Genomic DNA, 24,833 nt, shown 5'->3' with positions numbered 1-24,833 from the left:
GATCAGCCCCCATCCCTTGATGCCTATGGGCGGCCTAGACGGCTTCTACAATCAGCCCGAAACGCATGTTTGTCAATTGCTATGTCAGACGTCCCATGTTAATGCCCTCCCCATTCTTACACCGGCCCGTCCCTAGTAATTACTTTAGTTGTCTTTGGTTCGTATGATATGGCCTCCGCCCATCTCCAAAAGCTAATGATGGCATCCTAGGTTTATTTCTCATGAAGTCGCCGCCATTTACTTTGCGCTCCCTACCCCTGCCTTGGTGCGATGACCAACCTTTTTGTCCTTTCGAGCTATCACCTCGTTAAAGTCCGACGACATCATAACCCATGCTGAGACGCTGCAGACGTGGCCTTATTCCCCGAAACTCTATACCGCTTCGCGCTTGTGCTGAGAAGGAGGGAAGAGGGTGCAGAGGAGATCAATGTTCTGGCCCTTCAGCCTCGACAACTCTCCCCGGCCTAGCAGCGGCGATCGTGGACCCACGACGCCCCCCGTGACCACGAGCGGTCAGGGAAAGCAGCCAGGGGTCAAAGAGCCAGGCAAAACGTTTCTAGCTAATCAACGAACATCTGTACACAGCTATGGCATGCATTTGCATCTGCAGCTAATTTGCCCTGCCCTGTCGTGCGTTGCGTCTTGTCGTGGCCCAGGATGTGCTGGCAGCGTGGTATTTCTTGGAGTTTACCCACACGACCCTAACAACTGAAGGCCAAGCAGGTAGAGGTGTCATATAGCCGAGGCCAAATAGTTCACAGTAAGTTGTATATGGCTTGGGCCTGGTTCATGCAGAAGCCCACTCTTCCATCTACGACATGCAGCAGCACAGCATCGATGCACCACTAACCAACGACTGCACACACACTGCATAGCTAGTGAATGCGGGTAACAAAGTTGGCAGGCATCTGTCAGCCAACGGTGCCGCGTCCGCTTCACTCCTTTTCACTGCTGCAGCATCTTTGCTGCTTCAAAGCAGGGCGGTGTGAGTGTGTGTCTCGCTTGCATACATTTGACCGGCCGACAGATGCGTGAGAACTGCGGGTTGAGCTGTACTTGATGCGTTGTCCTTTGACGTTCCAGTTTGCTCGCCACGAGGGTGGTGTTGCTGCCCGATGACGACCTGATGGTTCCGCGACCGGAGGGAAGATCTGACAAGCCTTTGAACGCGTTCTTGGTTTCAACTCACGATGCTTTGCGAATGTGTGTTTTCTGTTCGAATCGGGTGAATTGGACCACGTCAGTACGTTGTTGGCGTGCATATGTGAGGATGCGAGAAGGTTTTCAACTGGAGTAGAAGGCCTTCATTGGTCATGCTCGCTTACAATCCTGACCAAGCTACCTATACTGGTGAAAGGAGTCATTCATTGAAGTAGGATGCAAAGGAGTTTCGGTATTCGTCCTGGGAAAGGTTCGAGTATGACTATGTTGCAGTATTGAAGAGCGTGGGGGTTGGCCATGACGATCTTGATGATGCCCCACGCGCAACAACTCGAAGAAGAATAACACCAGAATTCCAGAGCCCACAGTAAAACTGAGGCTTGCTGGACGAAGGCTCGAGTCTAAGAAAGAGTGAACAGTCGAGGCGATGGTTGGTTTCGCTACCATACTGAGTATTTATCGTTCTACTGTCCAGTGATGAGCCCCGCAATTTAACCAAGCTGCCGCACTCGAGAATCCGCGTCTAATACCTACGACTACTCCGTACCTATGTATGCATTCTGCGGCCGCCTTTGAGACCCGACACACACGGCCGCAAGCGCGCACCACGATTGTGCACAATTTAATCGAGTTCTGCTGCCCAATTATGTTTCTTGCGCGACACCATACGTCCCGACAGTCTGGTTCGCGGCTTTCACCAAGCAAGATCGACTGTTACAGCGTGTTGGTCAGACAACGCCACAATAAGCCAACATTTTGGTTGGACCACTTGTGTGGCCGAGTCCATTCCATATTCGTTTCCATGTTGTTCACCTCAGTGACATACAGGCACTACGGCCCTTCCAGAGACTGAAAGTGGAATTCCACTGCAGCAGGAACCAAGATCCATACTCTGCGAGATATAAAATCGATGCAGGCTGTCTGCATATGGCAATTTAAAGAACATACATAAAGACCGGATCTGAGGCCCGGCGGGCCCGGAGTTGATTTCGGAGCACACTCAACGGCATCCGTGCCGAACCGGATGAGGGCCTTTCATTCGATTTATCCGTAAAGATAATCTATCTTCACTTTTGGAGTTGCTTCACTTTCAATTTGTTTCCTCCCTCTCCTAAATTTGATACGCTCGCAAATGCTTTTTTAGTCCTCTACGGAGTATATCCAAACACATTACGAGAGCTCCCCACTCTCAACTTCGCTTGCTCTGGCCCGCTCGATTTCCCCTCATATATACATACATCATAGAGCATCATCCTGACCTCAACCCCGCCCACCATTGGCCATTACTGATTGGTATAAAGCCTTATTTCCAAGTGAATCTGCCGTAAAAACTAACAGGATACCAGACCCGTACAGAGCCTGCTGACAATGAGTGCCAATATTCAGCAATGGACAGCTGAGAAGCCTTGGCTTGAGACACACTGTCTGCTGGGCGAAGGACCTTTCTATGAGGAAGCAACGGGCAATCTGCGCTTTGTCGATATCCGCAATAAGAGGCTGCATTATGTGAAGGTGGCTGAAGGCCCGTCGTCTCTCAAAACCATCCAACTAGACGTATGCCCTACTGTCACAGCAAACATTGCTGGGGTTGATCCCCAGGAACGCATCGCCATTGGTGTCAAGTATGGACTGGCTATTCTCGATGTTAAGAAGGAGACATACGAACTTATTCAGCCTTTCGAAGAACCCGCTAATGAGCGTATGCGAAGTAACGATGGCGGCGTGGATCCTCTTGGTCGATTTTGGCTGGGTACAATGACTGACTTTGGACTCGGTCCCTTTAAGCCCGAAGGTACTCTACCCTGCCCAAAGCAAAACGATGCACCAACATCAGGACCCTGTCTACTTACTCTACGTTGCATCTCTTGTTCATCAAGTCTGACACATTGGATCTAGGAGCGGTCTATCTAATGGACGCCAAGTCACGAGAGGTCAAGCTACCTAACATGACAATTCCTAACACGCCAGGCTGGTCTCCTGATGGAAAGACACTATATGTTACACACTCAAACGCCAGAGAGATTTATGCCTTTGACTTTGATACCGAGTCTGGGGAAATTTCCAACAAGCGCGTTTTCTACAACCATGATGGTTCAGGCGAGCCCGACGGGTTCCGTGTAGATGTAGACGGGTTCCTTTGGCAAGCTGTATATGGAGAGGGTCGTGTCATTAGAATCGATCCCAGCACAGCCAAGATTGTTGGAGAGGTAAAAGTGCCGACCAAGAACACCACTTGCGTGCACTTTGTCGGTACTGAGCTTGTCATAACAACTGCCGAGGACGACGAGGGCGAGGGATCGAGCCGCGAGAACGGTGGTCATGTGTTCAAGGTGGACGTCGGAATCCGGGGATTGAGGCTCAACGATTTCAAGCTATAGAACTCGATCTTGACAGCGACAAATGCTGAGAGGCATCGAATCGTTTGTTACAGCTCATCCCCGACTATAGACGCAGAGGCAGAGCAACGAAAGCACAGACCTGTGCAATGCCTGAGGAGGTTTGGATTAACGCACACTAAAAGTCCCTGAGGCTTTGACAATCATACATACGTACCTCTGTACCCCATCCAGGTTGATAATCTGCTAGCGCCCGGATCTTCCTCTCATGGACATGTTCTATCCTCGCTTCTGTTTTTCTATCGTTGTGGTTCAAGCTCTGGGCCTACTCGGAACTTGAACCACGGACCCAGACGGACCATGTCCCTGGCGCTTGGGTCGTTCCATGACATCCGTATTTCTGGGCAGGCAACCTTGTTTGCTTGCTCGTTGGGATGGATGCTACACAGTGCTTATGAACCGTGGCTCTCGCCAATGTTTGCCTACATATGAGATCCATGGAGCACATCCGGGGGGTCTTGTGATGTTTGCGAACCCAATTTCATTTCCTCTTGCTCTCTCTTTCTGACTATTGAACGCCGCACGATGGATTGAGTACCTATCATGAGACACAGAGCTGCTTAGCTCTATCAACTGCCGGATCCAAGGTCCACTAACTCTTACAAGTGTATTGTTTACCGAGTAACACTTCCAGGGCATGACTCGCGTGTACGTAGTTCTCCCTTACACCGCTGTCACCCTCAACGCCTTGACCGCTTTCACTCACATTGTGAAGCTCTGTGTGGTCGGAACTTTTTCCCATGCCTGTTGCGTTGTTACGTGCATAAGAGAAGTATATGTGATGGCTAGGTGTATAGCAAACATGGGACCCCCTGGCAAAGGATGCAGATGCAGTTTGGAATTCGATGCTGGCATCTGTGCCTTTGACGGCTGCATATGTACTACAAGTTCTCCTGCACATAGCGAGCACGCATTGCATGAGGTTGGGTTTTTCGCTAACAGCACGCAAGGAAAGACAATGAAGGGGTTTCACCGACAACTCAGCTCCTGTCTCTCTCTCTTTCTCTCACCGCTTCAAATGAAGTATTCACTCATGGCGACAGTGGAATTGATGGGAGGTCTTGCTATAATGGTTCGTTTCGTTCGAACATGACGAAATCCGCTTCATCCCTACTCCCAAGTGAGATCACACTGCTTTTTTGACATCTCGTGTATGCCCCTAGTTGGTCAAACAGGCAGCATCCTATCTCCAAACATGCTCGCCAAAACGCAGCACAGGTCGATCCTGTTCTAGGTTACACCCTGCTCTCGCCTCACGCACAAGACAACAGTCACATTCCAAATCCTGTCTCCGTTACATAGGGGTCTATCACGTCAAAAACCAAAAGGTCGATTTGCCCTAGGTTCAACACCCTAGCCCTACCTATGCATACAAAAAAAACCCCAAAAGAACACCAGCACCCCCCTGTCACCGCTTCTCAGAACCTAGAGGATTTTTGCTCCGGGCCACCCCCTGGCACATCCTCTCAGCATCAGAGCCTGGCAAACCGGGGAAGAGGGGAGGCTGCAGTAGGGCCCGGGGCTTAGACCGGGAAGCCGTGGAATCGTCCCTGTTGGCTGACTGCTACTGACAGTTAGAGTTTCGCTACGGTTGCTGACGTTGGACTGTGACGCCGTTGAGGTTGAAGGATGGAGCAGAAGGATGTTGTTCCGCCGATAGCGTCCTTGACTTGTTGTCAGTGCGCTGTCGTGGCTTTTGACATACGAACGAACTGCTCTCATGTGCTCAAGTCACGATGTGATTGTGAAGAAGCCTCAAGGCCAATGAAGACCGATGGTTCCAACTTTATAGGTCAATGTGTATCAATACTGAAGTTAATAACAAATAAACTATCAAAGAAGCAATACTTTCTCCGTCTCCGTCCAGTCCGGTCTGGTCTATGCTGACCATTCTAGCCTTCCTACGCTTGCGGAGCTCTGCTCTATCGCGGCCTCATGTGTTCCTGTAGACCACCTTTCAAGTCTGTATTGATAACCAAGTCATCCTTGCCTCTGAGATGCATCACTACTGTGAGGCCCTCAATGTCAACATCGCCATTGGAGCGGGAACACACGCCCTGGGCTTGTTTCGCTGGCGACGGGCGACCTGATTCGAGCCCAAGCTCGTCAACTTGGCTCTTGAGGTCCATGTAGCGAGCTCGCTAAGCACACATGTGGTTGTAAGGCATCACAGGTCTAGGGTCATAGATCAATGTTGACATCTCAGAGTCGTTGCGAGATCGATCCTCTGTTATGCTCGGGAGTCTCGTACTCTTTGGCTCTTCTGCTGCTGCTATCTCTTGTGGCTGTGGACTCTTGGCCAACAATTCCTCGACGCTCTCGCGAGCCAGGGAATGCTCAATGTCTGTTACCTTGAGTCGAGGCATAGGTGACTCGAAGGCAGCACTCAATTCATTCTCAGTCTTGTTATGTGACTCATCTTCAATGAAGATCTGAAAACCACCCTCTGTTTGTTTAGGTGATGATGACTGAGTAGGATTGCAGTTGAAGCAACTATCCTTCCTGTCTTTTTCAGGTAGTGGCGTACGACTATTTACACTGCTGAGTTCACGCCTCCAGTTCTCGACATGGGAAAGGGTTAGTTGCTGACTTCGTGGCTGTTCTGAAGACCTATCGACCTTCCTTAACTGCGTCCTCTATGACGAGATACCGGTAGCCTCGGCTTTCGGCCTTTCAGTGTCATTGTTGATACGTGGAGCTGGTTTGGGCATTATTTTACCCTCAAGAACGGGTTCGTCAAGTTTGCCAAGCCTTTTCTTGGAGTTGAGATCAGTATAATGGCCCTTTTCTGACAAGGCCTTGTTTTGAGCATGTGGCGCAATCCTTTCATTTGCCTCTGGCGAGGTCTTGAGGCCTTTCTCCGGTCCTTTGGACTGAGAGACAGGCTTTTCACTAGCGGTTTGTGAGTTCATTATTCTCGTGTGGTCACTCGGCGCGTCATGGGTCTTGTTATTGTTGATAGGATGCTTTATCCAATGGGCATCCTTAGGTTGGGTATCGTCATGGGGTTCATGAGACTTTGGGCTCGGATGCCGATCCCCCTTGTGATAATCGGTAAGATTAGGTGGCTGTGGCTCAATCTCGTCAGGCACTGCCGGTTCTTTGTTCAGATTGTGTTCGATAGTGTCTTTTACCACTGTGACAGTCTCGTCTCTACTCAAGGAGTGATCAATGCCAATGCCAGGTTGACTCTGTACCCTCAACCCATAGCCATCCGCCCGCATGCGCCCGTCTTGCCCGTTCGTGAGTTTCTCATCCGTAGAAGACTCAAGAGTCTGCACGCCAGCTGATAGATGCTCCATGATATGCTGTGAGTGATGGAGATCTTGTCCGTGGTGATAGAGTTGGTCAATTTTCATCTGTAACTTGCTTCGGGATGGTGAGTCCCTCAGTGACTGTGTGTGCTCCTTATCTTCAGGGTTATGTTTATCTGTATCAATCATATCCAAATCGTTGCCGTCAACCACTTGTGCTCCTTGACTACGCCGGGTCGCACAACCGATGCTATGCCGCGTTGGATGGTGGCCATCGTGTGTAGCTCTACAACCAGGGTCGGGACATTGTTCCTCTATGTGAGAAACACGGGGCGAGCTGGACTTGAGACGATTAGGTACACAGTCTGAGGGCCTGGGTTTACGTTCCACTTGTACTGATCTCGTCGTGATTTCAGGTTCTGGGGCTTCTTTCTTCATTCCCCTGTCTGCCACAAAAAAGGGGTTGTTCTTCACAGAGCTAGAGATCTCTGTTGGTGCCGCAATCGTCTTCTTCCGAGTGGGCTTCAAGGTGTTGTGATCAGTTTTCGGTCTTTGGCGAGATTGCTTCTTGGTTCTAAAGGATGCCCTTGGTGTATCTGGCTCTGATGCGAACCTTGAGAGCTTACGACGATGAGTAGTATCAACTGTAGTACGTGCAGCGTGACTGTGTTCGCTTTCGGGGTGTTCACCTTGTGTTGGCAGCTCAGGTATCTTGCCTATGAAAGAGTGTTCTTGATACTGTACTGAACTGTTGAGAACCCTGTGGCCAAGGGGTTGTCCAGGGGTCTGTCCCGTACACTTCATACAAGAATCGTGGCCGCAGTGAGGGCAGTACCGTTCAAAAGCGAGAGGGTTACCGCACGAGTGACAGATTTGCGAGAGCATCGATTTCGTATGTTTGATTTGATCGGGCGTGCCTGCATCGCCATCTGAGAACCATCCAGAGGGTCTAGAGATTCCATACTGCTCAAGGATGTCCATCGCATCTTGGCATTTCTCTGTGGAGCTTGCAGTACGAGAGCGGTTTGTCGAGTCAAGGTATGAGGACATGAAAGATTCTGAAGGAAGCATGTCTGTACTAGCTGAGTAACGAAGAGCCTGGCTCGGCCGATTCGAGGTAGTTCGTCCATAGCTCGTCCTAGGCCGGAAGCCAGCAACACTTGGTTTCGTTGATCCATTTCTTCCCCTGGAGCCCCTGACAGCACTGAGCCTTGGATTATCTTTCTGCGATAGAGTTGAGGATATTTGTCTCGGAAGTGTGTCTCTCGATGTGCGAGTCTTGTTCTCACTGGCCACTCCTGGTCCCTAACCGATCGTAGTGCTTCTACTCGATCGCTTAGAAGTGCCAGAAGGTCGCCCACTCGCGGTTTGCGTTTCGGTAAGTGTCTGGAGCTGGCGAACACGATCACCGACGACTCCCGGAGGGATCATAACGTGTTGTTGAGTTTAGGGAAGTGATGCTATTCAAGATATTGGCTAATCGCCTCAGAAGCCATGCGACACTGCTACGAAGCAGAAAGACGGCGACTGACGATAGCCCACAAGTTCGAGTAGTCGGTATAGAGTATCAATATGCGAGGTGCGGAAAGGGGTGGCATGTTGTAGGTAGGAGTCACAAATCAGGAGCATAAGGTGAATGGCAGGGAGAGAAAAGTCCATCCTACCTCGCAATTGCAGGAGTGGAAGTTGTGGAATTCCTTACAGCGCTGGGTCAACTAATTATTGTATTCATTGCCTATCAACGTCACTGAATGGTAGATAATCCAGAAGGAAGGAGTCACTGAACAGGGAAAAGTGGTCCATGTAATTTAGGAGGAGCACAACCAGAACTGGTATCAATTGTCACAGCTTTTCGTGCTAAATATGGGTAGAATATTGATGTACAAGGGCCTCCGTCACAACAAACTAGCTGTACACTTATTTCACGTGCGCAGACAGGGTCTCGAGAACCTGTTCCCTCGTCAGTAAACTCGATTGCAAGCGTATGTCGTCGTCTAAAACCCACCTCCAGCTCGATCTTGGCCTCAGCAATATCCTGCTCGCTTCCGCTGCCGTTGGCAACTTTCTGGGCCTCAGCGATCTGGGCTCGGATGGCCTCGGCGCTGAAGTCCTCAAGGGGGTATCCCTCAACGGCGTTGATGCTGAGGACGGAGTTGGGCTGAACGGTAGCGAAACCACCAGAGACTAAGACAAAATTCCATCAGCGATTTGTCGACCTCGAGCAATTGGATATTGGATCTGGATCTGTAAGTTATGACGTACGGAAGAACTGCTTGGAGCCAGCGGACTCCTCGACAACCTCAACCAGACCAGGCTTCAGCTGCTCAATGGAAGGAACGTGGTTGGCGAGGACACCCATCTCTCCAGACTCGGCGGGGATGTTGACTTGGACGACATCCTGGGACTTGTAGATAGACTGCGTTGCGGCAATTAGCTCCCATGCATCAATCAATTGGCGACGGTGCCATCATCGTAAGGGTCCAATTGCAATCGTATTCGTCGATCCGGATATCGCGCGGGCGGTGTCATACCTGGTGAGGGAGGGCAAGGCTCAGCTTGATCTGCGATAACGGTCAGTCGGGCTCGGTACGCAAAACCCAGTCGTAGCCGGGGCACGGGTTCGCTGAATCTTGCCTTGTCGGGGACGGCCTCGGCGTAGGTTCTTCGCTGGAGAGGGACTCGGATGGCGGAGGGGCGAGCTCGGAGAGCCGCACGGGCAACGCGGAAGGAGTTCATGATGGGCTGAGCTGGTGGATGAGGTTGTTGCTTGGGTGAGCTCAAATGAGGTCGGTCGCTGGCACGAATCTTTGCCGGAGCAGCAATTCGCGATTCGGCTAGCGGGAAAATCCGATCTCCATGATGGGCACGTGCTATGTCACATGACACCCTTTATCCTTGCAACCGACCCAAGAGAGTCCTTCGACAGAGAGCAGCTACTCTCTCTCTATAGATTTGAAGTGAAACAAAGTTATCTAACTATAACATTTCTTGCCAGATTTACTATCCTATTTCTTGCTATACTGATATATATATTACATAACGTCAATAAAGTGCCGGTACTTCAATGGCTAACTAACACTAACGACTTCAAACAGCCAAAGTACAACACTAATCGATGAATTCCCTTTTCTTAAAAATTTCCAGCCTCTCGTGAATCTTAGTGTACTCCGTCTTGTCCTTGTACGCGGAGATTAACTTATCAACATGGCTTTCGCTAACATTCCTTGCCTCGGAAAGGCCCAGCAAAATCTTCAACAAAGCAAACTGTCCCTTTTCTGCTACTTTGCAGGCTTCCTGGAGCGGACTATCCGCTGGGCCATCAAAATCTAGCCGTGAACCAAATTGGAGCAACACCTCGATGGGATCTACATGTTCCAGGAGTTCACCTTCGCCTTGGCTAAGAGGCTCCCAGACATGGCGAAACACTCCGGATAGAAACACCTGACGATTACCATTTGTCTTGCCCTCAAACTCTACATCTCTGATGATGACGTGCGCACTCGGGTCTGCTCCCGCCGCAAGGAGCATCTTCATGTTGTTGAGGCTGTACTCGCGCGTTGATGCCAACAAGAGCGGAGTACAATCTGAGCTGACAAGAGTATCTGGGGATCGTATACCTATGACGTTTTCGATCTTGTCGTCCTCATTGAACCGGGGATCGAAAACAGGCGAGTCAGTGTAAGTATCGACCTCAATGCCTTTCTCGATGAGCCTGCCGACTAGTTCGCATTTTCCATCGTGGCTGTCAGAATGTTTCAAGATGATATGCAGCAGGCTGTGATTGTACTTGAAACGCTTTGAAATCATGGGATCTGCACCGCGGTCGAGTAGAAACAGGGCGACGCTCCAATACCCACTGCAGAGTACTTGGTGGAAAGCCGTCAAACCAGTCGCAGATTCCTGGTCAAGCGGGACGCCTGCTTGAAGCACGGTCTCGATCAGATCGAGGACTGGGTACTCTTTGTCGAGCCCGCCACATATGTAGTGCAGGATAGTCCGACCATCGTGATCGACCTCGGTTATCTCAACATCTGACTGTTCGAGAAGCAAATCCATTATCCTCTTTGCACTTCGCTGATGACGCGATGCTGCCAGATGGAGAGGTGTCTGCCCATTTACAGCTCGAGCTTTGGGGTCAACATCTTGACGTTGAAGCAAGAGCGCCACAACTTCGTAATCTACTGTCAAGCAAGTGTGATGTAAAGGGGTGAGTCCATCTCAATCGTAGCCTCCCGCGTTGACCTCTTGTCTGGCTAGTAATCGTTTGATGATGTCGAGGCTTTCTTCTCTGTACCCGGGTGGCTCGTCGAAAGTATAACTATCGTCGTCGTCGTCTCCATTGCCGTCGTTATTTTCATCATCATCATCATCGTATATCGGAACCAAACTTGGATGGTACTTTTTGTCACGACTTCTGACAGCCCAGTGTAGAGGAGTGTTCCCTGTTGAATCAGGGGATGCTACATCAAGACCGTTTTGCTCCAAGAGGAGATCCACGATCTCTAGTTCCCCACGCGCGGCAGCAATGTGAAGGGCACTGGCTTTTCCTGCGTCAGTCAAGCGAGCATTGACTTCTTCGCGTTGGAGGAGCAATTCGACAAGTGGTAAGCTTCTCACGCCAACGGACACCTGTAAGGGGGTGACGCCGCTCCTGCTAGGTGTTCCGGGATTGGCATCTTGACGCTGGAGCAGTAACTTGACAATATCCACTCGTTTGTACTGAATCGCCCAGAGAAGAGGAGTTTGGCCTTCAGAATCAGGCACAGAGGCGTCCATGTCAGACCTCTAAAGCAGACGGCTCACAAGCTCAGGCTCGTTCCACTTGAGAGCGTATCGTAATGCATCAGCAGCATGTCTTGATCCAGGCAGCCCAGCGAGCAAGTCAATGATTTCCCTGTCACTGATATATTGGGGATCAACATGGTCCAAAGCTGGTGTTCCCTGAAATGTCCACTATGCTCCTAGCTTCTTGACCAGTATTTTCTCAGCCCCTTCAAAACCACTATGTCGGATGGCCATGTGAAGGGCATAAGGCCTTACGGGCTCAGTATCGCTCCAGCAATGGCAGATTTCTCTCGTTGGCACATGGGGATCCACGCCAATCTCAGCGAGGTACTCGACGATATCACGATGCCCATGCTTGATGGCATAGTGCAAAGGTGTTGCTCTCTCTTCAGGCCTCATCGTCCCAGTCCCGCTTAGATTGGCGCCATGCTCATGTGCCTTCTTGAGGATATCTATTCTCCCCTCTTGAGCTGCCCAGCAATAGCTTGCTGCACGAAGTCGATGGTTGACGATATCATAGAAATGATGATTTGTTTGGGCTAGAGCCAATTGGGGTTTTGCGAAGACGTTTTCATCAAATGCCTCTTCTATGACGAGGTCTGCAATGTTGTAGATTGCCTCAATCGGAAGGGTCTCCATTGACACCATGGCGCGCGATTCGTTCTGTGTGACTGATCTCAGACTCGAAGGTGACAATGGTACCAATGATGTACTGCTCAAATTCTGGTGACCCTTATCATAATTGTGACTTGTTTCTCAAGGGAGTCACGGAGTCCAGTTGGTGAGGGGGAGCCTGTCTGTAGGTACAAGCTTTAGTTGCATGTGGCTTAAGCCTAGGAGAAGCAAAGATATTGGTGTAACCTCTAGTAGATCTTAGTACAACCAATAAGTAAGCCATAACACAAACTCCAGTATAGTCAACCAGGGTTTCTTTGGTTCAATCAAAGGTTGTATCAAGTGCAATGACAATGCTTTCTTTTTTAAGGAATCTTTCTTAGATCACAATGCTTTGCATGCTGTAACGTCCCATCATGCACGTGTGATCAATATAGCAAAGTGGCAACTACTGATAGAGAATCAATACTAATTAGCTAAGAAGCAACCGATCTTTGAGTGAACAGTCTGTTGCCTGTTATGTTCTCGACATCTTTCAATGATGTGCATCAGGGCAAGCTCGTTCTCTTAGGCATGCTGTATCTCATGGTGAGGGTGCTGACATGAGATTGTCTAAGACTGCCATGCACACAACCACCAATACTAAGAATGTTCACTCGTGTTGGCACTTCACTCCGAGCCGTCTTCTCTTGGCGTACTTAATCTCACTGTAGGCAGGAAGTTAGTAATAGTGACAGTATCCGATGCCGTATGTCGACGGAAGTTGGTTCAGGCCTTTCCCTCTTAACATTGGTGGTGTTATGCTTTGAAGAACACGCTCAATGACAATCTCATGGATACCAAGTTATGTGAATCAACTAGTAAGTACTTATGGCGACCCTGTCATACTGCCTGGGATATCTCACTCATTCCTTACCATTGTGGCTCGCTTTGTGAGTATGAAGTTGCTCGAAAACAAAGGCAACGTCGATTCCAGTCTTGGGTTCACAGGTGAGACGTCAGTTGTGGTGATATTATATACTGAATACGTAGAGCATGAGCTTTTCTATGCTTGAACTCTTTGGTTTCTCTGCAGTGAATAATCCAGAAACATAAAGCTTCTTTCATCCGAGATAAGATCAATATGGTATCGTAGTTGTGTCTATTCACCATATGGAAATATATTTCATGTGTTTGTTACTTTTTCCGTTCAACCCCCAACGATATCTTTTTGGAGCAACAGAGTCAGTTGTGTCTGACCATATGCCTTGAACGCTCGAGAATAAGCACAGCATTCATGTGATACGAATATGGACCCTGAACGTTCATGAGTCTCACGTAATACGAAAGAGATCTATCATAAGGGTCTTATGAGATGATCCAATTGACTGTGACATTAGTAGACGGTGCACAAATCATCCAACTTGGTGAATGACCTTTCCTGTGTGATGTGAAGCATTTGTGACAAACAGGTTACCCTGTACCCAAGAATAGGTCTCTCAGTTTCTGTCGTTTTCATCCACTAGACAACCCCTCGAATTCCCCTCCGTCCATGACGACAATATGTCGAATCGACCATAAATCCAGATATTTCCGTCTGGAAAGTATAACCGAGCCGGATATGACTCGGAGGAACCGGGTTCTCCCTCTCAGACATCACCAAAGCAAAAGCTCAAATAAACAGGAAAAATCTGGACTCGCTGACTCGGCACTCAAACGCGTACTGTACGATTGCCGATCACCTGAGCTGTCATGACCTCACACGTCGCAGAAACAAGTCGGCTAGGTAACGTTTATGCTTTCTTGTGCCTGCTTTCATCCAACCCATCAAATGCGCTGGAACCCGCCATTCGTACGTACTCCGTACTCCATGGACTTTCGGGCCTTCGAGAGTCCGCTGGCAGTTGACGATCCCCGGGATCCGTGAGGCCCGAGATCTTCCATGTGCGTCTTTGCGCGGTGATGGGCGAGAAGTGAAACTCGCAGAGTTGTCCTTTGCCACGGAATACACGTAGCTTTTTGGGCATCGTCGTGACAACAGGAGTGGCTCATGGCGTCACGGATCCTCACTTTCCATCATCAACCTGGCGCAGCATAAACAAGTTCAGCTGTGCTTATCTCACCTTACTGCGTAATTCCTTCTTGGCAAACACACCTCAGCCCGTATCCAATACATACAGTACGGTATTGTATTGTTACAGCATGTTACCGTACAGTACCTGCAGTGGAATCAACGTTTCTCAAACCCAGCCCCTGCCAAGACACTCTGAGCAGTGAATTGCATCACAGTCTCAGCCATGTTAACAGGGAAATATGGGAGGAGACCAAAGTGTGCAAAGCCAGAACTTGAACCTTTAAGCGGGTGTGGGAACTCAACAACAGTTACAGAGCTCGAAGAAGAAGGCTGAAAGCTGGAAAAAAGTGATGAGGTCTCCACTGACGAGACCGTAATTCGCGGTCAGACTGTGGCTGAACCTCATTCTTGGTGAGAAATTACGATTGACTTTCATTAGCATTTTACGAGCTCTGCCTCGACGGTTTGTCGGTAAGTGGAGGAAGCCTTGGGCTTGGGGAGGTATCGTAAAGTACTCAAGCCAATTCTCATCGCGACACTAGCGGACCGAGAATGATGAAGAGAGTCAATCAAAAAAAGGTTCAAGCTTGAAGCTGTTGTTGGTCTAGAAAAGTCTGGACGGGAAGCAAATTTTCAGGAACCCACTATGGCTTCATCCTCGAGCAGGGAGAACAAGGAAGTTTCCGGCGCCCAAGTACAGTAGCTAGAGTAGTTAATGAATGACCGTTAGACTTTTCAAAAGTAATTTATTGTCTGTCCGTCGGTATTCAGCCTCATCAGCCGCCGTATCGAGAGAGTTATAGCTGAGGTTGTAAAAGCTCTGGCCCCATTCGGAGAAAATCAATCTCTTGGCAGAGATCTAGGAGGGCATGTCAAGACAAGTCCCGTCCCTGATCGGCAACTTGACTACGGAAGCAAAGATTCAAAACCGGCAACAAGACCGGTACCGTCATCGTCATAGAGGATGCATCTTGCATGACGAAGAATGCTTGTTCCTCAATCTGTAGATGTGGCTTCTGATGGGCACCCATATCCCGCGGCTGTATCAACATCAAGTCATCTCACGGGCGGTCGGCTCTTCTCAGGATGAAAGGAACCGGCTAGGGAGAACGGCAAGGGAAAATGAGATGAGAGTTCAGTCCACCTCCTCAGACTCCATCGAATGCTGTACAACCCATCATGCAGCAGTCCACACCTCCTTTGCCAAAAAACCGCGCACCTGTCTTCTCTGTTTTCGGCGTAAAATCAATGAGATGATGGGTCCTCAAGTCGGGCCAGTCCAGTGGTATAACCGGCCGAGACCTGCGTCTGTTTGACGATGCAGAGAGATGGAGCTTTGCGGCATGCGGGTCGATATGCGAGGTGCGGGTAAGGACTTACACGGTGGTGACATTGCTTTGATGAGCATTAGTTGATCAATGTATCTCCCGTAGATAAATGCATCTGCACCCTCTTCAGCGTTCACCAGTGTCACAATGCGATACTTTTGAGACCCATGTGCTCGGTCTCCAAACCAGCTAGATCAAAGTCTATGTAGGTAGGTATGTTGGATGCAGTTAGAATTCGAGAAGTGTATCGAAACGACTTCTCAGGATATCCTGTTAATGGCTATCGCTATCCCATATACTGCTTAGCGGTAATATGCTGAGCAACTTGAATGCACAGAGCTGACTCCATTGTTGCCATGATGGCGGTCATCTCGTGATCATTATCCTCTTTGTAGCTCGATGTTTTCTTGTTCGTGATCCCAGCCGTAATTTCAACAACGTAAAGAAATAGCATGTTCACCGCCGGAGTCTTGCGTTGTCAGAGCCCTGTCCAAAGAGTGGGTGGGCTGTGGGTGAAGGACACTGGACAGTCAACTTCAGAAGGCTATCTGGGCTGCATGAGCGAGAGCACAGAAGACACCCTCTCAAACAAGCATAAGCACAGCAGAGTAACATGCGAATTTAACAGCTACGCGCTGATACCGCGTTGACTGTCATATTGTTTTAAGATGCGGGGTTTGACTTCACAACGCGGGGTTAGTGCCCAGCAGGACGGGTCAACGTGACGAGGAGCGTCAATGTTCAAGGAAGCCAGAGAGTAAGAGTGAGCCCAGCTTGTCCAGTCTTGGCCAATGTGCTGTTGTATGTACGATACTACGCGTACCAATTGACATAGCCGCCAGTAGAGAACTGATATCAAATCAGACAGGTCCGTTATCGCAAAGACCGAGACCCCGACTGTCATTCCTTGGTTGCAGGTTGCTCGAGCAAGTTCAAGGGGGGGTTGCACTGCCTGCATGCAGCTCCAACTCACGGGAAGAGACCGAGGCAATTGGTGATCAGTAAACAGCGCCAGATAAGATTGGACAGTTTCAGACACCTTCCATGATCGTCGCAGTATTAAACGAAGTGATGCGAGTCACGAGAAGCTGGGGATATCGCGCAGCTTAGGTCGTACAAGGACCCTTCAGTCGTTTCATCTGTTAACTTGAGAGATAGGAGAGAGAGACGATTGTTTCGGTTTGCTATATTAGTCGGTTTCAGGGTCCTTTTTAATACACCTGAGAGATGATCTTTTAGGATCTGAAAGGATTCTTGACTCTGATTTCATGCGTCCATTGATTGATTCCGCGGGCACATGGATAGGCTTGATAGGCTATGTAGCTAGCAGTAAGAGACATCCATGTCCATGCCAAACTGTCGTCATCGGGGGATTTCTGGCTTGCATTGCATGCATTTCTGCACATATGCAAGTGGGCCAGGCGTGGGAGAGCTCACGAGCCTGGTTGCAAGAGAAGAGTTCAATTGGTGGATGGACGAAGGGGTTGCTGTTGATGCAGATTGGAGAGACAACATGGCACCTAAGGCGGCTACTGCGTGCGTCCCTGTAGCAAGGGTAGATCGCAGACAAAGACGCAGACGGCAGCTTAGCTTGCGAGAGCGGAAATGGCACCAGTAGAAAGGCAGTCCTGTCATGAACGGAACAGGTGATTGTGGAGAAGTTGAAGAGCGACGAGGCGAGCATCAGGTCTGGATCAGTTGTTGCTCTGCTGTACGTGCTCTGTGGCCTGTACCCCCACGGCTTGGGGTTAGCCAAGAGTAGAAACGTGCAATATTCAGTGCAACAAAGCCTGATTGAGAAGGCAAAGAAAGTAGGTAGGCGATGGAAGGCAACTCAACTCGTGTTGCTGTTCTTTGTGCATTGTGCTTGGTTGCACTGACAAAGGGAGACAAGGCTTTGCCGACGCCTCTACATACGCCTGTAACAGACAGCCCAAACCTCCAGCCAAAAGATCAACAAAGCGGCCTGTGGCGCATCTTGCGTATCAACCCTTCTTGCATAGATAGGCTAATGGGTCCCTTGCGCGTGGTGACTGCGTACTGGAACAAGCAAGTTGTCTGTCAAGTCAATGTCTATCATCTGAGGATTTGGTTGGCAAAGTGACTGATTGTCAGTCACAAGCCTTCAAATGACCAACACAACACGACAGCAAACATACATCAACATCAACAACAGCTAATGCTGTGCTATGCGATTTACAGATACACCGCCTCGAATATGAAAGCGGCTGGTGTTTGCTTAGTACGACCAAAACCACGCTTCGTAACTGGTGGGAAGTGGAGGTTTACAAGTACATACATACAAGCGACGATTCCATTGTGGGCCTTGCCGAGGGTGGATGATGAATCAACGGTCAAGAATTCTGTGGCGGTTTGCTTCTGGAAAAGAAGATGCAGAACTTTAATGTACCGTATTTTGTTGCGGGCGATTATGCGAGCATGAGGCTTGGAGGAGGGCAGTGCAAGTAGCGCCTCTCTAGTCATCTTCACACGGTATACGAAGCGGCGAGTCGTGACCCTGAAACTGCCCGACAACCCTCAGGCCTCTCAGAGTCAAAACAGAGTCAGGACGGTGTGACACACAGTAGATCAGGGCGAGCTGTTTTCGGCTATTGAACAGCGTGGATCTACGCTCTATCTCACTTTGGCCGTCGCTGACAGGCGCCACTGGTCAATTGAAATGACCCTGACTGGACAAAGCCTCTGAGGGATGTGTCGACCACGTACTGTACTGTACTGTAGAGAAAAGGGAGAAATGCACTTGGCTGAAGGACTTGAGAGCGGTCTGCGTACCGAAATTAGGACCTCGGAACGTAAATGCTCGCCTCAAGAATTGGATCTGTAATTTTGAATCGGAATGGATCCTATACGGCTGCTCTGTTTTCTCGGCGCTGTGGAAAAGCGGACTCGATTCGGAGCGTCAGCAGCGGAGCAGTCACTTACAGGGCATGGTTTTTTATTTTTTTTTCGCGGCTAGGGGAGACGAGAAAAGTTACTAGCAACTCAGTACCTGATGGGAAGCGACAAAAAGGACTAGGTAAGCTTAGTGTGTCTCAGCGAAAGTTCAGGTCAGTTTATTTTGGCACTATGATTTACTCCCTCGAGGTGCTTGCAGCGACAAGACAGTCAGCCAGCCAGCAGGGGAAAAAAGCCATGGATCGATCTAGGCATCGAAATGCCTAGCCCCAGGAGGACACGAAAAAAAAGGGCGCAAAAATATGCCGTGAACCAGAAATTCATCTTCCTCAGAAGGCTAAGGCTGGGGCTTACTCGAAACTTGGCTTCCATCAGTCAGTCATTTCAAGTCAGTCAGTCACTCAGTCAGTAACAAAGTCAGTCATGTCCACTCACACCTCAGCATCAATTGGTGATAGCGTATTACCTGGAGCCCTGCCCTGAGCCCTTAGCCCATGGCGCCCTGTGAAATGTAACAAGCCAGTCAGTCAGGCCAGTCAATTCCTCTGCTTCTGACCCGTGCTAGTAAAATTTCTTTTGGCCCAGGTCAACAGGACTCCATTTTTTACCCGCTCCTGGCACGGCAAATCGCCCATCGTCCTCTTAATTTAGGGTATCTCAGGGAACGGGCCCCCCTAAATTTCATCCCGTTCCTTGTCGTCGTTGGCCCCAACCTGAGAGTGACCTCCGCCCAGTGTCGGCCGGTACCTTTTTTCGCTCACGTCTTCTTTGTAGCGTCAGGTATTCCCGTCGATTTTCGTTCATTTCCACCTGCATTTTTCTTTCCATTCTCGTTGCTTCGCGCCGATTAACAAGGCTTACCTTATTAATAAATCAAAAAGACGGGACCCGAGGCCACCCTCTCTTTTTTCTCTCTGCTCCCTCAAATAATTGCCTCGCCCTTCTCCCGCCCTTTCTTTGTTTTGTTTTGTTTTGTTCTATTCTGCTCAGTGTCCTTAGTTGTTTCTTCTAAAACAATCTACAAAGCATCCGCCTAGCCATTATCCCTCCCACCCTTGTCCCTGTCGAGCAACTTTGTCTCAGACCTTGATCTGTACTGTACTGCACTCCGTACATAGAGTTACACTACAAAACGGTGCCGTACTCGTGCCCGCCCTCGGAGAACGTCATATGCAGCAGTCTCCACGCGCAATAAACAGTACAGCGGCTCACACTCACACACCCACAACAATCCATACACCCACCTACACAGCACAGACGCCACCCTGAATTGAGATTGGGGAAATCCTGCAACTTGGGAATCAGCCGCCTTTTCTACTCCTCTTCTAGCTTCTACTCAAAAGCCCAGTCCGGCCCGGGCCTGCATTACATCTCACTTCTGCCATCGACCCATATCAAAGCACCCTCACGCACAAAGCAACCACCCCTACCAACAACCTACTCTACTCTATTGCAGTTGACGATGTTTGTCTTGCTGTTATAGCACCACTGTCCTCAGGGACACTTTTACACCTCCTTCGACGCTGCTATTGCTCAGGCAATAACACAACCGCAACGTCTTACACCTCAATTACTATACGACACACACAACTACACGCCTTCTCGACTACTTCAACGACTACTATCCTAATCTCCTGATCACGATTCGAAATTCCTGTTTGGATCCAGCTCAATCCCCACACTTCCACCCCAAAGTCGAAGAACTCTACCTACCAATATGACGACCAACATGACTACCAACAACCCAGACACCCTATGGGTGGCTCACGGTTCAGAAGAGCTCGAGGAGGCCGACGAACCGCCTGAGATGACCCTCAAGAAACAGCAGTTTACTGCCAACGATTTCCAGCGAACTACCATCCGACCTCCCACTGAGAAGTCCTCTCTGTTAACCAAGGCTATCAATGGAAACTCAGACGACGACCTCTACACTCCCCAAACTATCTCACGACCCATGGCCAACACCCAGCGACGTCGCTCCCTTGCCAGCAACATCAGCTTCGCTTCGACAGCCGACCTCACGAGCGATACTGGTTTTACTAGCCCCTCGAGACCGAACACACCAAGCCCTCCTCTTCCTGAAATGGCCATGCTGCGCTTGCATGATGGACGTGCTGCAGAGCCTACGCATGTTTCTTTGCTAGGTGCTGCTGTCAAGTTACAGCAGGGCAAAACTGAGGAGCCTCGCAAGCGAAGCATTCAGTTTGCATGCGGTGGCAAGCCCGTGGTCCAGGAACAACCCCCTCGATCCCAACCTATGGTCAAGGCACCTTCTGCTCAGGAAGCTCCTCGCAAGTCGTGCATCAAGTTTGCATGCCCAGCTCGACCCGCCTCTACCCAGAACACTCCTCCCCGGTACACCGAGAGCGCTAAGAAGGACGCAACACCAAAGGCCGAATCTCCCTCAACCCCTAAGCGAACCTCAGCCCTGGCATTTGCCGCACCTCGCCAGGTCACACCTCGCCGACACTCCATGTCTCGTCCCAAATTTCTCCGCGCCAACTCCTCTGACCTTGTCACGGACAGTTCACAGTTCCACGAGTTTGCTAGTGGTATCACCCGAGAGGACGATTGGATCCGACGTGATAGCAATGCTGTTGCAACTAAACTGACAATCAATGACACTCTGACCAAAGAGAACAACATTCGACGTCTGGCTACCGAGGCAGAGGAAGAGGCGCAAGAGGAAGAAGACGAGCTTGAGGATGAGGAGGACGCCGACGTTGACGACGACGAGGATGATGAGGAAGGGGATGAAGATGAGGATGAAGACGATGAACTCGATGTTGAGCTCGACGAGGATGATGAGGAGGACGAAGAGGACGATGACGACTCCGATGGCTATCACACCGATGAAGAGACCGGATTCGCCGACTCGGATGAGGATGATGAGGATGATGACATGCGTCTCTGGACTCCTGGAGCCAAATCTGTCGTTCATATCGGATCCGGTGCTACTCTCATGCGCCGCCCTTCTCTTCACGAGTTACAGTCTGACTCTTCTATCACTACCGTGGACAACCAGCGTGCCAACCGTCGCTCAAAGCGCGTCAGATATGCCGAGGAAGCTCCTGATCTTCCCGACAGCACTGACTTTGTCTGCGGCACATTGGACGAGGATCGTCCTCTTGAGGAAGCTTACCTTTCCTGCCTCGCAGCTCGACGAAATGAGAAGCTTCGCGTCATTCCTCAGGACATCGATCCCAGTTTCCCTGCCTCCGAGCCTGAGGAGGAAAACGAGGGTGAGATCTTCAACCCTGTTCACCACTCGAGTGACGAGGATGATGAGTTCTTCCAAGGCAAAATGGAGGACCTTCATCAGGAGCGTGATCGCCCTCGTCGCCGCCGCAAGAGCGAGCATGCATCTCCCAAGCGATTCCGCTCTCCTCCCCCCAAGCGTCATCACTCACCCCCTCCTAAGGTCCGAGGCCGATCACCCAAGCCTCTGTTTGACCGTCAATCACCTCGAAAGGCCAAGTCCCCAGCTCCTATGCGCAAGCCCATCACTACCCCTCTTGGATCTCCTCGCTGCGGCCAAGTCAACTTCAACCTGGCTGGTCGTCCTGGACTCACTCACACCAAGTCTCTTCCTCGTGGTGGCGCTATGTGCCACCAGCGAAAGCAGGCTCGACACAAGGTCAAATACGATAACGATACCCATATTCGTGGCGCTATCGATATTGTCAAGGGCCTGGAGAGTAAGCGTCAGCGACGCAAAGAGAAATTCCACCAAAAGTACTGCAACCGCGCTCGACGAGGCCAGATCCCCGAGCGTAAGCCTGTTCCCGGTCGCGGCACGGAACGCATGAGGGAACTAGGCCTTCTCATGGCTGGCAAGAAGGATCAGACCAACTATGTCCTTTCCATCTAAGCACGCTTGATTGTCTTTACAAGAGAACATCGATGCTTTCCAATTTAGACTGCGAGACACGTTACGACGAAGATGATACATCTTACACGATTTTACTTGACGACTCAAATGTCCTTTCTTCTTACACCTTCTCGGCCAGGTCTCCGAGATTGTTTTACTGTATATACTGGTAATGGACCCTGGATGCTCGCAATGTTCGGGATTTCCTGTACATATTTCTTTCTTCTATTTTTCTTTGTCATACTGCATAAAGCGGCCGGACAACGCTCGCTACTGGCGGAAAGGAGCCTATTTTGAACTGCTTGGATACCCGATACAGCATTTGGTATTACTGGGTTACATGCTCGGCGTTGGATGAGAGGCTATCATGACATAAATGCATTTAGCGGAATATCAATCACGACAATGATTATCTGCCATATATTGTTCGCTTCCCGTGATGTAGAGTATTTGGATGAATTAAGCTACACACAGTCATTTGATTTGATTAGCAAGTGTGATTTAAGTCTCGTTGACCATTGGGGTTGTCACTAGCCGGTCACTTTGGTGTAAGTGAGTCTTGGAGACGGGCTTCGACTCACCACAATCTGGCGATGGGATCGTGAATACTCCGGAATAAAAGCAAGCAAACAAATACCTTTCTTCTGCGTAGATTACAAATTTTAGCCCCTATGGTTCTTTGTGCCAGCTGACCTGCAGCTCGGAAATCGATGGACGGAACAGTACGGCGCGAGATGCACGATGACAATGCCTTGTAATTCAGGCATCACTTCGGCGTCCCTTTCTTGCCAGCTTTTGGTTCAATGCAACGCCTCCTAACAACCCACCAGCAGCTACATTCCACGACGCCAACGATAACGACGACTCTTTTTCTCCAGTGCAAGATAATAACACCACAGCCTTTTATTTCAGCCTAATACTCAACTTTAATACTCACACAACATGTGGATTGTCAACTGGTGTATGTAACCGGTTACGATTAAATAATTGGAAACTTGAATGGGCTGACACGTGCTGCGTATAGTCTATGATGTGCTGTCCTCCTTGGGACTGCTCAACAAGCACGCAAAGCTGCTCTTCTTGGGTCTCGACAATGCCGGAAAGACTACTCTGCTTCATATGCTGAAGGTGCGTCGACACAAGGCTGCTGGATTGTTGGATGGATGGTTGTCAGCTGGGATACTTGTTACCAGCGGTGGCGGTTTTGGGGATATATGACGACTGATGATGGATTCACAGAACGACCGTGTTGCTATCCTCCAGCCCACTCTCCACCCCAGTAAGATATTCTTTGAAAGCATCAACAATGCGATTATACTGAGACATCACAGCATCCGAGGAGCTTGCCATCGGCAACGTTCGATTCACCACCTTCGATCTCGGCGGTCACCAGCAGGGTACGCAGATATACCACCCCGTCAACCCCGCAAACATATCTAACAACTTCTGTAGCCCGACGTATCTGGCGCGACTACTTCCCCGAGGTCAACGGCGTTGTCTTCCTTGTCGACGCCAAGGACCACGAGCGATTCGGTGAGGCCAAGGCCGAGCTCGATGCCCTCCTCTCCATGGAGGAGCTCTCTAAGGTTCCTTTCGTCATTCTCGGCAACAAGATCGACCACCCCGATGCCATCTCTGAGGATGAGATGAGACACCAGCTCGGCCTCTACCAGACAACCGGCAAGGGCAAGGTCCCTCTCGAGGGCATCCGACCCATCGAGCTCTTCATGTGCTCAGTGGTTATGCGACAAGGCTACGGCGAAGGTATACGCTGGTTGTCGCAGTACGTATAAAGAGGAGTAGGGAAGATGGGATGAGATTGAAAGAAGTGAGGCATGGAGCTAGAGAGGTATACCTTACGTCGAGTCCTTTTGGGGAGAGGTAGAGAGGACAAGTGATTTCCTGTTTTATGAGACTCAGAATTCTCCCTTAGGCGAACATTGGTCCTGCAATTCTACTATATTTACTTGCTACGAAATCTAGCCGAGCCTCATATTGGGGAATGCTCCTGAAGATGGAAAAATCAGACCCCTGGTGTTATGTGCTAGGGTGTTTTACAAGGGGCTGCTGGATGCTCATGAACGACATTATTGTGCCTAGGCATCGTCGGAACACATACACATCATGATGCGTGATGCGACTAGTTTAAACTTTAAATGTAGCTAAAAGAGAAGGTGGCAAGAATTAGAGAGAGATTATGCTCATCACATCTCATGATTAGTGCTCGTGGGCTCATTCTAGTCGCTGTAGGTGGTGATACCAGGTGTTCGATAGAGGCCTCGGTTCGCCAAGACGGACCTGGGAGTGGTATGGATCCCCGGGAAATGTACCTCTGAGGTACTGTTTCCCCAACGGAATCTACGTCATGTTACTAGAATCGTCACAAGGCAACCCAACAGAGCTTCGCATCATAGTAATCAATTTCTCCCTTAACCCGCTGCAACATCTCACGAT

At 49.8% G+C, this 24,833-nt stretch overlaps 8 protein-coding genes across 8 annotated transcripts; 3 read left to right on the top strand and 5 right to left on the bottom strand.

The window, feature by feature from the left end:
• Positions 1-2,529: 2,529 nt before the first annotated feature.
• J7337_002314 (uncharacterized protein) lies at positions 2,530-3,539 on the top strand (the record flags this gene model as incomplete). Its single annotated transcript, XM_044820044.1, has 2 exons — positions 2,530-2,953; positions 3,058-3,539. 2 exons carry the CDS (start codon positions 2,530-2,532, stop codon positions 3,537-3,539), a joined length of 906 nt encoding a protein of 301 aa, XP_044684344.1.
• Positions 3,540-5,698: 2,159 nt separating this feature from the next.
• On the bottom strand, positions 5,699-6,859 carry J7337_002313 (uncharacterized protein; the record flags this gene model as incomplete). Its single annotated transcript, XM_044820043.1, has 2 exons — positions 5,699-6,063; positions 6,208-6,859. The coding sequence occupies 2 exons, from the start codon at positions 6,857-6,859 to the stop codon at positions 5,699-5,701; spliced, it is 1,017 nt and encodes a 338-aa protein (XP_044684343.1).
• A 1,869-nt stretch (positions 6,860-8,728) lies between these two features.
• Positions 8,729-9,547, bottom strand: J7337_002312 (uncharacterized protein; the record flags this gene model as incomplete). Its single annotated transcript, XM_044820042.1, has 5 exons — positions 8,729-8,761; positions 8,817-8,995; positions 9,074-9,227; positions 9,343-9,372; positions 9,428-9,547. The coding sequence occupies 5 exons, from the start codon at positions 9,545-9,547 to the stop codon at positions 8,729-8,731; spliced, it is 516 nt and encodes a 171-aa protein (XP_044684342.1).
• Positions 9,548-9,919: 372 nt separating this feature from the next.
• J7337_002311 (uncharacterized protein) lies at positions 9,920-10,867 on the bottom strand (the record flags this gene model as incomplete). The annotated part of the gene is made up of 1 exon (XM_044820041.1): positions 9,920-10,867. One exon carries the CDS (start codon positions 10,865-10,867, stop codon positions 9,920-9,922), a length of 948 nt encoding a protein of 315 aa, XP_044684341.1.
• Positions 10,868-11,029: 162 nt separating this feature from the next.
• J7337_002310 (uncharacterized protein) lies at positions 11,030-11,587 on the bottom strand (the record flags this gene model as incomplete). Its single annotated transcript, XM_044820040.1, has 1 exon — positions 11,030-11,587. One exon carries the CDS (start codon positions 11,585-11,587, stop codon positions 11,030-11,032), a length of 558 nt encoding a protein of 185 aa, XP_044684340.1.
• A 177-nt stretch (positions 11,588-11,764) lies between these two features.
• Positions 11,765-12,244, bottom strand: J7337_002309 (uncharacterized protein; the record flags this gene model as incomplete). The annotated part of the gene is made up of 1 exon (XM_044820039.1): positions 11,765-12,244. The coding sequence occupies one exon, from the start codon at positions 12,242-12,244 to the stop codon at positions 11,765-11,767; it is 480 nt and encodes a 159-aa protein (XP_044684339.1).
• Positions 12,245-20,225: 7,981 nt separating this feature from the next.
• On the top strand, positions 20,226-22,379 carry J7337_002308 (uncharacterized protein; the record flags this gene model as incomplete). Its single annotated transcript, XM_044820038.1, has 1 exon — positions 20,226-22,379. The coding sequence occupies one exon, from the start codon at positions 20,226-20,228 to the stop codon at positions 22,377-22,379; it is 2,154 nt and encodes a 717-aa protein (XP_044684338.1).
• Positions 22,380-23,321: 942 nt separating this feature from the next.
• Positions 23,322-24,172, top strand: SAR1 (COPII coat GTPase; the record flags this gene model as incomplete). Its single annotated transcript, XM_044820037.1, has 5 exons — positions 23,322-23,340; positions 23,404-23,507; positions 23,619-23,658; positions 23,711-23,776; positions 23,832-24,172. 5 exons carry the CDS (start codon positions 23,322-23,324, stop codon positions 24,170-24,172), a joined length of 570 nt encoding a protein of 189 aa, XP_044684337.1.
• Between the last annotated feature and the right edge of the window lie 661 nt (positions 24,173-24,833).

The sequence above is a fragment of the Fusarium musae genome, chromosome 2, assembly GCF_019915245.1.
Source record: "Fusarium musae strain F31 chromosome 2, whole genome shotgun sequence".
In the NCBI taxonomy this organism is placed as follows: domain Eukaryota; kingdom Fungi; phylum Ascomycota; class Sordariomycetes; order Hypocreales; family Nectriaceae; genus Fusarium; species Fusarium musae.
Note: the sequence above shows the minus strand (reverse complement) of the source record. Positions and strands in the feature narration are given on the sequence as shown.